The sequence below is a fragment of the Tachypleus tridentatus genome, chromosome 8 (assembly GCF_004210375.1).
Source record: "Tachypleus tridentatus isolate NWPU-2018 chromosome 8, ASM421037v1, whole genome shotgun sequence".
In the NCBI taxonomy this organism is placed as follows: Eukaryota; Metazoa; Arthropoda; class Merostomata; order Xiphosura; family Limulidae; genus Tachypleus; species Tachypleus tridentatus.
In genome coordinates this window covers 110,701,184-110,713,789 of record NC_134832.1, presented here as the reverse complement: position 1 = coordinate 110,713,789, position 12,606 = coordinate 110,701,184, and the positions used below count along the sequence as shown (strand labels likewise).

The 12,606-nt window shown below is 34.7% G+C and overlaps 1 protein-coding gene across 5 annotated transcripts in view; it reads right to left on the bottom strand.

Annotated features, from left to right (window-relative positions):
- Window positions 1-12,606, bottom strand: part of LOC143223208 (dihydropyrimidinase-like) — a 105,649-nt gene that overhangs the window by 73,089 nt on the left and 19,954 nt on the right. The window contains exon 1 of one of the 5 annotated variants that reach the window (XM_076450820.1): window positions 1,613-2,129. The exons of the other annotated variants lie outside the window; for them this stretch is intronic. Within the exon in view, the coding sequence (XP_076306935.1) occupies window positions 1,613-1,660 (48 nt within the window). The 5' untranslated portion in view covers window positions 1,661-2,129. Of the gene's footprint in view, window positions 1-1,612; window positions 2,130-12,606 lie in introns of those variants that run through there. 5 annotated transcript variants of the gene reach the window in all.

The window sequence follows — 12,606 nt, the reverse complement described above, 5'->3', positions numbered from 1 at the left end:
TTGGAATAATTCTAAAATAATGGGATATTTCGAAAACGCACCAAAAAGGCCCAGCCCAGATTCTGACACCTAACATCAAATAAACAGTCCTTCTAAAAGATAGAAACGACTGACAAATAACAGCCAAAACGTAAAATAAAAACTAGTTAATTATTAGTATTTAATGATTACAAAAACTAATTAATAACATATTTCAAGAAATGCACTTCAGTAATAGTATAGAAAACTAACCATAAGAATATTTTTTTTCTTTTAAAAATTCCCATCCGGAGGCTTAAACTCAAATTAATCATTGTTTCTTTCTCTATTGTGAAAATTTTAGTAAAATTGATTTTGATTATCTTCATTGTACATAATTGTATACGGTTTTCAGATACGAATGTTTTTTTTCATTATTTTCTATTTCTTATCTCTTCAACCAGTCACCTTGTGTCATGTTAAACTTAATCTCGCCTGTAATCTGCCTGTCAGTTATTTAAACGTCATTTTCTTTGCAATTGAAATGTTATTTTCCCACGAATCTTTCAGTATCAATAATATTTCACGCTTGACAACTTGAGCGTGTAAAGGCTTATTAAGATTTATATAAAGTGCATCTAATAGCATTATAGTTCTTTAAGGTACTTTGGTAAAGAAGGGTGTAATTAGCGTACATCCTTTATATGCCAGTTTGTCCTAACGATATAAAGATGTATGCTTATATCCACTTAACTTGTCCATGATTCTACTCCACCACCAGTACAGAAAAGCAACAAATGCAACTCTTCTGATGAATGCATGTATATCCAATAGTTCATTATATTCAGTTTACGGTTTAAGCACTACTGAAGCTGTCCTTTTTTCTATGAACTATAGATAAGCGGTTTTAAGACCGAGATAGTTATATCCTCACAAATGCTGAAGGATTCGATCAAAAATAACACATTAGAATACCTGTTGTGTTTTACACCCTGCCCTATTGTCTTTACCCTCTAGCTGTCTGCGAGGAGGAATATTTCTTCGTTTCAACTGCCACTGTTGATAATGAACAAATGGCTTGAAACAGCTAGTGGAAGAAGTGGTCTTTAATAAGAACTATCAATTATGTGTGTATCCTGTCATGTCCCTTTCAATTCAGTTGCAGACTAAATCTGATATGATTAGCTTTCTGCATTTATAGGTTCAGCCAATCAGTCTGTTTTGTAGATACATAAAAATGTAGCGTTCTACAAATGTCAGTAATCCTAATAGTTTGTTTGGAGTTAAGCACAAAGCTATACAATGGGTTATCTGTGCTCTGCGCACCATGGATGTCAAAACCAGGTTTATAGGCATACCGCTGTACCACTGGATGGCTCCAAATAGGGATAAAGCATTTAGTCAAATCACCACTTTCTTTGTTGTTTTGTTGCTACTTTGATAAAGTTAAAAACCTAATTCCAGTTTTAGAGTTTCACAGCATGTTGGGGTTTCTAATAAAATGACCAGATCACAAAGAGCAAGGCAAATTTACTGCAAACTAGATGAGAAGCAAAAGACATGATTGATTACTGAGCGTTATTAACGTGGCCTAATGTTTAATAAATATTGATAAATCAAATATCTCGAATAAACTCTGTTAGTTATAACTTACCTGTAGATGGATTGGAACCTTTTTAATTGGTGTTGCAGACTTCGACATGACGTCGATAATTCACGTGCTTCTTAGAGCTGCAAGACGATAGACAAAATGGAACGGGTGCGTTTTTATCCCTGAACTTTTAAAATTTGCTAAACGTATAGTAAAGAATTATATGTGTATATATGATGAATTGTAACAGTGGTAGATTTGCAAGCTCCTTGAATCTGGCAATGCTTACGTTACGATAAGAATTATATTGATATCTGCTTTATGTTGAAGCGTTGTAACGAATTAAAATCTATAATACCGTAACACGCTTCAAACCCGAAAACAGCGTTGACACAAGCTACTACAACACCTTCGAATAGAGAAGTGGAGAGATACCGACCACCTTTACCGAAACGTATTTTTATGTATCATTGAGTAGCGACTGATTACTAAAAGAGAGCTGTAAGTTTGTATTCTTTAAAGACAATACAACTCGTGAGACGTAACAACAAACTATGTAATGTCTCCCGTTGCTGGAATGTTTAACCACAGCGCCGCGTTAGCCCTGAACAGTGGATATTGTATACAGCATTTTTCAACAGACAATTAGCGATCGATAGTACGTACTGCAGTTAGCAGCAGCTTGTAGTTTTCGAGTGATCCAAATTAAAAGGACGGAACATCTAGAAACCAAATCTATATACAATACAATTACACACGAAAACGAATTCACTAATATACGTCAAATATAAAGAAGTTGGACTTTACTTTAGTGGTAACTATGAATACAGGCAATTACTTTCACCAAGACGTAACACGGATATTATAGTATGTGTGTGTTTTAATAAAACTCGTTATTTAAGTATCATAGTGATGTACAACAGCTCTAAATAAATAGACTAAAAATGTAGTCCGGCTTACAGGATTGTATATTCTATGCAATTATATTAATACAAGGGCGTCGCCAGTACTTCATGGTTGTGTGTATGCCAGGGTGAGTGGGTGATGTTTTTATTCTATGTGGTTGTATAGTATCGGGGCGTAGCCGGTACTACATGCTGATGTGTATGCCTGTGTGGGTGGGAGGGTGATGTTTTGGAAAACACAAAGTATGTGGACTTTTTCTTCTACACACAAAACAAATTGTAATTAATCTTAACCTAAATGCAAGTAGCAAAAGCAATTATTCAAACTTAAGAGAGTAAAATCAACGAGAAGCTCAGCTTAGCCTACAGTAATAAGCTGATTCATTGTACGCAACTTTAAAGAATATTAGGGTAATGGTTCGACCACACCTTGCTACGTCCGTGAAGTATAATAATTATAGAAGTAATCGTCAACGAGTTATTCCACGATAAAGTATTGCTGTAAAATATTAAATGCAAAGTTTTATTAAAATATTTTTAAAAATATATCCGATGTCCAAAATGTGCTAATGATAATGCTGATAAATTATTGTATAATATCAATTGCAAATAAGGCTAAATAAGACATTATTCTTTCGGTTATTTCCAGTTGTCAGATTTTGTTACTAAAAGTAATCCCGAATAAAGTATAATAATATACTTTATTGTCAGCAGTAGCCGATTTAAGGTTGTGTGGGCCCAGGGGCTAACATCTTCAGTGGGCCCTACATCCCATTTAATTTTACATAGAATAAAATTATCAATAGGCCCCCATTAAGACCATGGACCCTAGGGCTGAGCTTCCTCTACTCCTACCTAAATACGCCACTGATTATCAGGATAAAACGTATCAGCACAGACCTATAATATGCAGTGAGATGTTCCAGTTTTAATATTCTTGTTTGTCCATCTTAAAGCTACACTGCCACCTGCACTCTATCCACCGTGATGAATCGAGCCCTGGATTTTATCACTGATTCTCAAGGAGACAATATTCTTAGGCAAATCAACAGCTGGAACGGTCGCGTTGTAAAATATTAATTAATAATTTCAAGGAACCTGAAAAGAAAAATGATTTTACTAAATTTAAGATTTTTCAGTAAAGGTTAATATCCTTTGTCTGCATAAGATATACTTAAATATGTGTATGAAAAAAAAAACAAATGTGAAATGAACTTTATGTAAGAACAGCTTTACTTTTACCATGCTTTCAAAATGTAGTAAAATATTAAATCAAAATATGTGGTAACTGTTCCAGTCTTGTGTAACATGAGATATTTCTTAATCCTAATTGGAATATGTTTAATCGTTCGTATTTTTCGACAATATATAAAATACATATCACTGCAGTTCGGAGGCAAGTTATTCAGTAAGTTCAAGACTTGTTATATCTAAGACATCTGCAATTTGGTATTCACATCACATATGCTATGAATGTATAAGTCATTTATCTGCAAAAACGAGCCGTTTTTGCATATAAATTTCTTAACAAGTGGGTTTCTCGACATCACTAATGTATAAGTCAAATCCCAACGTAAGTGTCGAGCAGTATTTTATGATATTAGTCCTGAATTAAATATAAAATAATGTGTCCGCTTCATGGTGTATTGGTGACTTTGGCATAGTTTATTAGGTGACATATCAAAATATCAGAGTTTTCTATCATAAGCTATAACTGCCCAATTTTGGACACACATCACGGTAAGTTAACTTTCTTTTTATTATATTTATGTACTGGTACATAAGAAAATATGCTGTTATTTCTTCTTCATCTCCCTTCCCGTGGCACAATAGTATGTTTGTAGGCTGACAACGCTAGAGTTCGGGTTTCGATACCCGTGGTAGCCAGAGCCAAGATACCCCTTCGTGTAGCTTCATGCTTAATTACAAACAAAAAATCTTCTTTATCGATGGTCTTATAATTCAACTCTGTGTTATAAAAATTACTAAGCTATATGTTGTTGTTTTTTTTATCTATTTTGAAAAGTACACAATAGCGCAGGAACGATCATGTTTTAAGGATAGAGTTCACATACTAAAGTAGCATTGGAAGACTGAAAATTTGGTGATCAATTAATCTTGATCGTTGATTCGATTGTAGATTTCCTTATATAATATTATTCTTGATCCACATGTTTGTTTACAAAAGCTTTAAATTGCATCTCAGTGCTTGTGGTACCTAGAAAAGTATTTTAATAAGTACACTTTTGTGGACCTTCCTACCAGTATTAGAAAAAAGGTATTGAAATAATAAATAAAATGCAAATATTACAAGTTTGCTTCTCCATTGCACCGTATTACACTGTATTCTGTGATTGGCCGTCATGCGACCAATCAGACAGCGTCACATCAGAATCTAGAATAATACTCATAAAAGTACATGCTGTCACATTAACGTTAGCATTTATGTAGTAAATACCCCCGTGGTTCAAAGGGCACAAACACCTCGTAACAAACTTGAAAACAAACAAAGTTTTTGCTAATGAAGGCTCTACATGTGGAAGATTAAGGCGCAATTTTATGTGTTTCAATAGGAGCAGTATGGAAACTTTGATGAGGAGATATAAAATTAGTGCAGCTGAAGTGGTCGAGAAAGAACGTCCAAACACTTGAAAATGATATTAAATAACTTCAGGTGTATTCGTAGCAGAGATATTATCAGTGTTCTAGTTGAAAGTATATGTGTGATTATTATCTGCAAAACAATCAAGGACACACATTAGCACACAATGGCTTCACTGGGCATGAAGCTGCTAAGAACCACAGCGTAAAATACATATCAACATCAAAGACAGTTAAATAAACAACAGAGTTTAAATAATGTTTTCTTTATAGGCGAATCTATGAGAGATTTTTTCGATGGCAGAGAATAAAATGGTACCATAGTAACATCTTCACTGAAGCATTCTGGGGGGTCATTACAAGTGCAGGCGGTACTTCAACTAATGCCACTGGAGATTTGCCTAAAAGTGGTGGTACCATGAATGCTGAGAGGCATTATAGCAATTTTATTCATCAAGTAATTATCTTAGCAACAGGGACCTATTTTCCAACAAAATAGTGATTCCAAATTTGCAACAACTGTTGTGAAATGATACTTGAAAGGAAAGAGAGGTTGATGGAACACTTATAACCATGATTTGACCTGCACAAAGTGCCAGTATGAATACTGTTAAGGATGTATAGATTTATATTAAAATTAATAAAGCAAAACATTGAATTATATGGAATAATATAGGACACATGGAACTATATTTCACAATCAAACATTGAGAACTATATGGTAGCATGAAACTAAGATATACTACTTTGTTTAAATCGAATACAAAATACTAGTGCATTGTACAAAATATTTATTCTCTATTCTTTTGTATTTTCTGCAATAACGTGTTTTAGTAATTATAAATTGGTCATTCAGTATATAATGTGTACATTGTTGTAGGCTATGCTTCTAGTTTAGAAACTTGTGGTGCTCACTAGCCAGACAGAGAATTCATGTCACATGATGAAAACATGGCTACAAATCTGAAATGTTTCCTCGAGTCATACTAGCGAATAGGCAGTGACATTTCTAGTACTTCTTTATAAGGGTGGGTACAGAAGGAGTAGAGAGTTAGTTTGGGGAGGAAAAACAAAAGGTAATCAGACGTTATTAAATTTTGTTTGTTTGTTTTGAATTTCGCACAAAGCTACTCGAGGGCTATCCATCCCTAATTTAGCAGTGTAAGACTAGAAGGAAGGCAGCTAGTAATCACCACCCATCGCCAACTCCTGGACTACTCTTTTACCAACGAATATTGGGATTGACCGTCACATTATAACGCCCCCACGGCTGAAAGGGCGATCATGTTTGGCACGACGGGGATGCGAACCCGCGACCCTCAGATTACGAGTCGCACGCCTGAACACGCTTGGCCGTGCTGGCCCTATGTTATTAAGTACAAGAGAAGTAGGCTTTTCTTTTACCTTTAAGAAGTATTTGTTGAACTTGCTAATTACCAAAACAAAGCCCAAATTACCTTAAAATATCTTTGATAGTAATTATACTCTTCTTCCATTTAAACTCCATGACTTCCCTACTTGTCAAATAAATGTTTTTGTGTTTTTTTTTCATGTCACGTGGAGTAGAATGTAGAGTAATTTTAAAATATTCAAAAATTTAATCCTAATAGCTCAGATAGGGAAAAACTCTTCCTTCTCTACGCTACTGACTATAGGGTTATTAATTTGTGGTTCCTTCAACATCTGGTGAATAATTACTAGATGATTGAGTCTGTCTGTTTCTATAGCCAGTTGATTAACTTATTTTTGTAAATTTTGGACATATGTTTCTGAAGGCATGTCGAGGAGAAGCTAGCAACTAAATGAACTTGAAGTATCTTCTGTGGCGTATTTGGGAGTATTCGTTAAGATATCTTGTAAAAACTGAATAAATAAAACACTTTGATATCAATAAATAGACTAGATTTTGCGTTATTCTTTTCTTCGTCAAATAATTCAAAATAATATAAATCTCGCATATAAATACAATACGTGTTTTCTACCTCCTTGTATTAATTATAAATTTTAAAAACTTTGTGCTGTTTCCACACCACATTGATCAAAAACATTATTAATTTTGTATCATTTTAGGTGCTCATTGTTTTGCGTTATTCATTTAGAGTCACACATTTGTCTTCTTGTGTGAAAAATAGTTGCAAGGTCACTCATAGTATGTGAATAAGATAGGTGTATTTTCCACCGGTAGTCATGCGTCCTCTGAAGTTAATGACCTCTGTTGTATTTCACTGAGAAATGACCAGTCATGTCAGTAGTGCTAAACCTAACACGTGATTTATGTAGTCTGGAATACAGTCTGGAAGAGATCCTTTTTTGGAACTTGAGCATACCTAGATATATTACCTACTCTCCACTGAAAGTAACTGTCTTTTTTTATCAGTTAAGTATACATTTTAATTGCATTTATATATATATATTGTTATTTTATTGTTCATCTCTGATCAGTAACCTTTTTTTCTTTATTAACTTTAGTTATCAGTGAACATGGAATCCACCGTTATTAACGGCCCTCTATTGTCGCTCTAAGTGGAGTCGGTTTTATCTAAAAGTACCACAATGAAACAAAGCATTTGATATTATGAAGTGTGCTGGACTTTGCATTCTTATTGTTATCAAACAATCCACCAAACCCCGTCGAACTGTAGAAACCTTCGAAGTATATATATATATATATATACATATATATTTGTTCGACTACAACACCTACGGATCATCACTATAGCAGAGATGCCAACTATTTCAAATGACTGAGCGTAATAATTGCAGACAGAACCCTTTATCATTTGCGGCTACTAGGCCTGACCAATGTCTCTAAGCTGTTTATTATTATATTATTATTTATTACTGCTATAAATTGCTCATTATTTATGACTGTGTTTTGTGTATTTAATAAATAGAGCCCGACATGGCCAAGCGTGTTAAGGCGTGCGACTCGTAATCTGAGGGTCGCGGGTTCGCATCCCCGTCGCGCCAAACATGCTTGCCCTCCCAGCCGTGGGGGCGTTATAATGTGACGGTCAATCCCACTTTTCGTTGGTAAAAGAGTAGTCCAAGAGGTGGCGGTGGGTGGTGATGACTAGCTGTCTTCCCTCTAGTCTTACACTACTAAATTAGGGACGGCTAGCACAGATAGCCCTCGAGTAGCTTTGTGCGAAATTGCAAAACAAACAAACAAACAAGTATTTAATAAATAAATTTAAAAAAATTATTTTGAAATTATTTTTCATATTCTGAATTCTTACTCATAAATTTCGTTATCTGCATCGTTTTTGTCTTCGCCTCAGCCTTTTGTTGGTGAGATTCCGATTTTGTATGTCTGGAACAATCGTTTATCCCGTCATGCGCCACAGAAAAATCGATGTGACAAACTGTACAAAACGCATGACTGTCACTAACTTTTGATGCAATGACCGGATATTTTGCACTATACTCTTTCCTAAATTTTTGATTTACAGTTTTAGTCCTTTTAGATTTGCCAGAAACAAGACAATCTGATGAACGAGGCCTCTTTTTCACCATCTTGTGAACGATCGCATTGGTGTTTCTATGCGCTTAGAAAACGAGAAATACCCATCTATGCGAGCGCTGATTGACTGACAAGCACTGATGACGTAACTATGGATTCCCCCACATACCCAGTATGGAGAAGCACTGCACTCAGACGAAAGGTAGACGTCGGAAATACAAATATTTTTCATTATTTCAAGCACAAACATGATTATCGCAAGTAGCCATTTTGACTGTGTCTTTTATTTATTATCAAAATTTATTTTATCTCACTAGAAATTTTATTTTCACCTCTTTCAAGTTATGGTGGAACAATTTATCACTTTATTGTATAGGCTTATATAATATAAAATAATTTGGGAGTTGCAACAAGTCGTAATATTTGTCTGTATGAGGGTATAGTCGTAGTGTATACACCAAAACCGTAATGATTACGCTCAAATCGTAATGGTTGGCATCTCTGTTATAGTAGATTTAAGATGCTTGTGTTATATGACTGAGTCTCTTTGCAACAGAATACCATAATGCATCAGAATATACAGAAGTGTTTCTAGTTGTTTTTTTTAAAAAAGTATAGTAAATATGTGAAGTAAGCTAGTGCCGGAGGTGATTTAAATTGTATTCTTATATATTACTCAGTGCTGTTTGTTTTGTTGCTATAAATTACAACCGTATGTAATTACAAATACGAGCATTTTCTTATAAAATGTGCTTCAACCGCTACAATAGAAACAGTCGTGTTATTTAACTGTATGCAGTGATTTGGGTAGAATGGGCTTGACAACACGTTATAGAACATACAAAATAGAAGCACGTGCCATTTAGTTAACTGTGTAACATTCTTCTTAATATTCATTTCCTTAAAAATCATAGCTGAATATTCCTACTTTTAAGTTTTTTGTTAGGGCTAGCAGATGAACGGTTTCTAATTTTGCTTTAATACACACCAAAGAAATTTTATGAATCACAGTTCAAAGAAAGAGATCGTATTTATTTTACAAAGATCTCGCCCCCTACTGGCACATCGGAATGTGGCGGAGTTATAATGCAAGAAACCGGTTTTCCTGTACCGTTGTGTTTAACTACAAATCTGTCAAACATTGAAGATCTTTCTGTTATTACTTTTCTTCAATATAAAGAACAAAGAAGTCCTACCTTATACTAAAAGTAAATACAATGGAGGATAAACTATTTTAATAAAGCGTGTATGTTTTGATGGACAGCATGCGTCACATACTTAGATAAGAAAATAGAAATAGATGTTCTTGTTGGTAAAGTTATGTTGTGGCATGACGTGGTAGTTAAAATGTAGCTCGAGAGATGGCAGTGAGTGTTGCTGGTGGGTTTACTTTTCAGAAATTTATCACTCTTAAATTAAAGACGCGTACCGAAGCTAGCCCTCGAGTAATTTTGCGCAAAATTCCAGAAACCAAACATCCTTGTCTGTTATTTATGTGTATTTAAACCTGATAATGATGTTATTAGTAACTAACTGCTTTCGAGCATTATTAAAATACCACGTTTTTTTTTCCAAATAAAACTGTAACCATACTTAAATGTATGTTATATACACGTATGCTTAAGTTGATAAGACAAAAAATTATTAAATTCTGTAAATGCGACTGCCAATCACGAAACGTTAATCCAAGACATGATAAATTTAATTACGACATAACTTCGAAAAACGTTTCTATTTGTTTATTTTTTTTGAATTTCGCGCAAAGCTACAGGAGGGCTATCTGCGTTAGCCGTCCCTAATTTAGCAGCGTAAGACTAGAGGGAAGACAGCTAGTCATCACCACCCACCGCCAACTGTGGGGGTGTTATAATGTGACAGTCAATCCCACTATTCGTTGGTAAAAGAGTAGCCCAAGAATTGGCGGTGAGTGGTGATGACTAGCTGCTTTACCTTTAGTCTTGCATTGCTAAATTAGGGATGGCTATCGCAGATAGCCCTCGTGTAGCTTTGCGCGAAATTTACAAACAAAAGCTTAATCATATGATGCTTGTGTTATAAAATAAATTTAATTATATCATTTTACACCTCATATGTACATATTATTGTTCATTGATTGAAAATCTAGTTGGTTTTAAATCATTTTAAAAATAAGTCTAGCAATTTCTCAGATGGGAGATTGAAACCCAGCCTGAAATAAGCTCACCGTTACAGCCATGAAAGTGCCATATGATGGCGGTCAATTCTACTATTAACTGGTAGCCCAAGAGTTGGCGGCAGGCACTACTAGATGGTTGTCTGTCTTCTTATCGGCAGTTAAAAAGTAGACATAGCAGCAGATAGCCGTAGTAGTTTTGTGTTGTATATAGGGACAAATATAAAAAAGTGGGTCAAGTTTTAATAAATCTCGGAAGTTTAACGCACTTTGTCAGAAGAATTTTTGAGATTCTTTGTTGTTTTCCCTTCCCCCTCTGTGTCTCAGAACTTATTATGGTTTTGTGATACCAGTAGTGGAATGAGAACAGACAGATATTGTGTTGCTCTGTGTTTTGCAATAAACAAACATTGTAACTGCTTCCTTCGACGTCGCTCGTGGTTACTCTGATATCCATGATTATACACCATTAACTGATACTGTAATTTCTATTGTAACAAGCTTCTGCGAAAGACAGAGAGGCCTACTTTAGACCACACATTTTTGCAGGCTTTCTAAAGTCCCTCAATTTCATACATAAGTATCAGCTTCCACAATCAGAGGAGTTCAAGAGTTCATACATAATCAGGTGATTGAAAAAAGGGTAGCAATTACTTTCTGGGTGGAAAGCAGATGGAGGTTCTGAACTTTGTAACATTAATGACAGTTCTGTAAAACATGGGATGATATTTAGGTGTTTAGATGGTACTACAGCCTTGTATGTGTGTTACTTATACTTCGTTCAAAATGTTCTACGCTGTAATGTTTGAAACAGGTTTGTTCCACTCTTTGCATCTCTTAACTATTTCACTTGACGAATATCCTTTCTTGGAAAGTGCAATGACATTATTATTCAATCACAAATCTACTTCTGGTGTCATTGCACCATTGATTGGTAGATAATTTGCCACATACCAAATATTTAAGTCCTTAGGATATCGCTAAAGGCATCACTTCTCACAACTGCAGGTACATGTGTATAGGTTCAGACACAGTCATTCCTAGTTTAAAACTGCTGACTTAAAGTAGGGGAACCATTAAGTAAGAATCTCTGTCTACGGGATTGCGTGTCACACTTAAAACGCTCACACTGTTGAAAATAGGGAGCACGTTCAACGATATATCGTGGCTTGGGCCTTAGACCTTCCGATATACAGCCCAGCACGCTACCTACTAAGCCAAGTCTGACACATTTATACTTCATTTTGCAATTATTCATAATTCAAAGTTTTCATTGAAGTCGCAATCAAATAACGTTATAGTAGTACAGCAAACATTGATCCTATACGGTCCGTATATAAGGTTATTTATGATTCATTAATCAACGATGTCTGATACAAAAGCCTTCCCCCATAAAAATTATTACAAACAGTATGTTCCAATTTTCAGCAAGTATCGAAAAGTACTAGCATCGATTAAGCAAAGTGTTAGTTTCTTACACAGATTAATTAATACAAAAGTTTTCAAAAACTAGTTACTGTAAGTCTTGAAACTTACGACGCTAACATTTCTGTTCATTACTTTTGGTGAGCTGAGCACAGATAGCCTATTGTGTAGCTGTGGGCTCAACAACAACCACACCAAAAACCAGTTTTCTAGCAAACTCAAATCAAGCTCCTAGCCTAATAATATCGCACATAATGAACTATTTGACAAATATTACCTGACTCATTATGCTGAACCAATCGATTTGATTACATTTAAGTATTATTATACATAGAAAACATATTTCAATATGACCTGGACAGACATTCGAATGTATATTATATAAATAAACAAAACAATTAAGTATAGCCTAATGATTTAAAAATGCTGCATTTTATTTGTTAATGATTTTGACAAAGCGATATTTTTTAGCTATGTCTATACGAACTAAACTTATATCACCCAAGTGAGC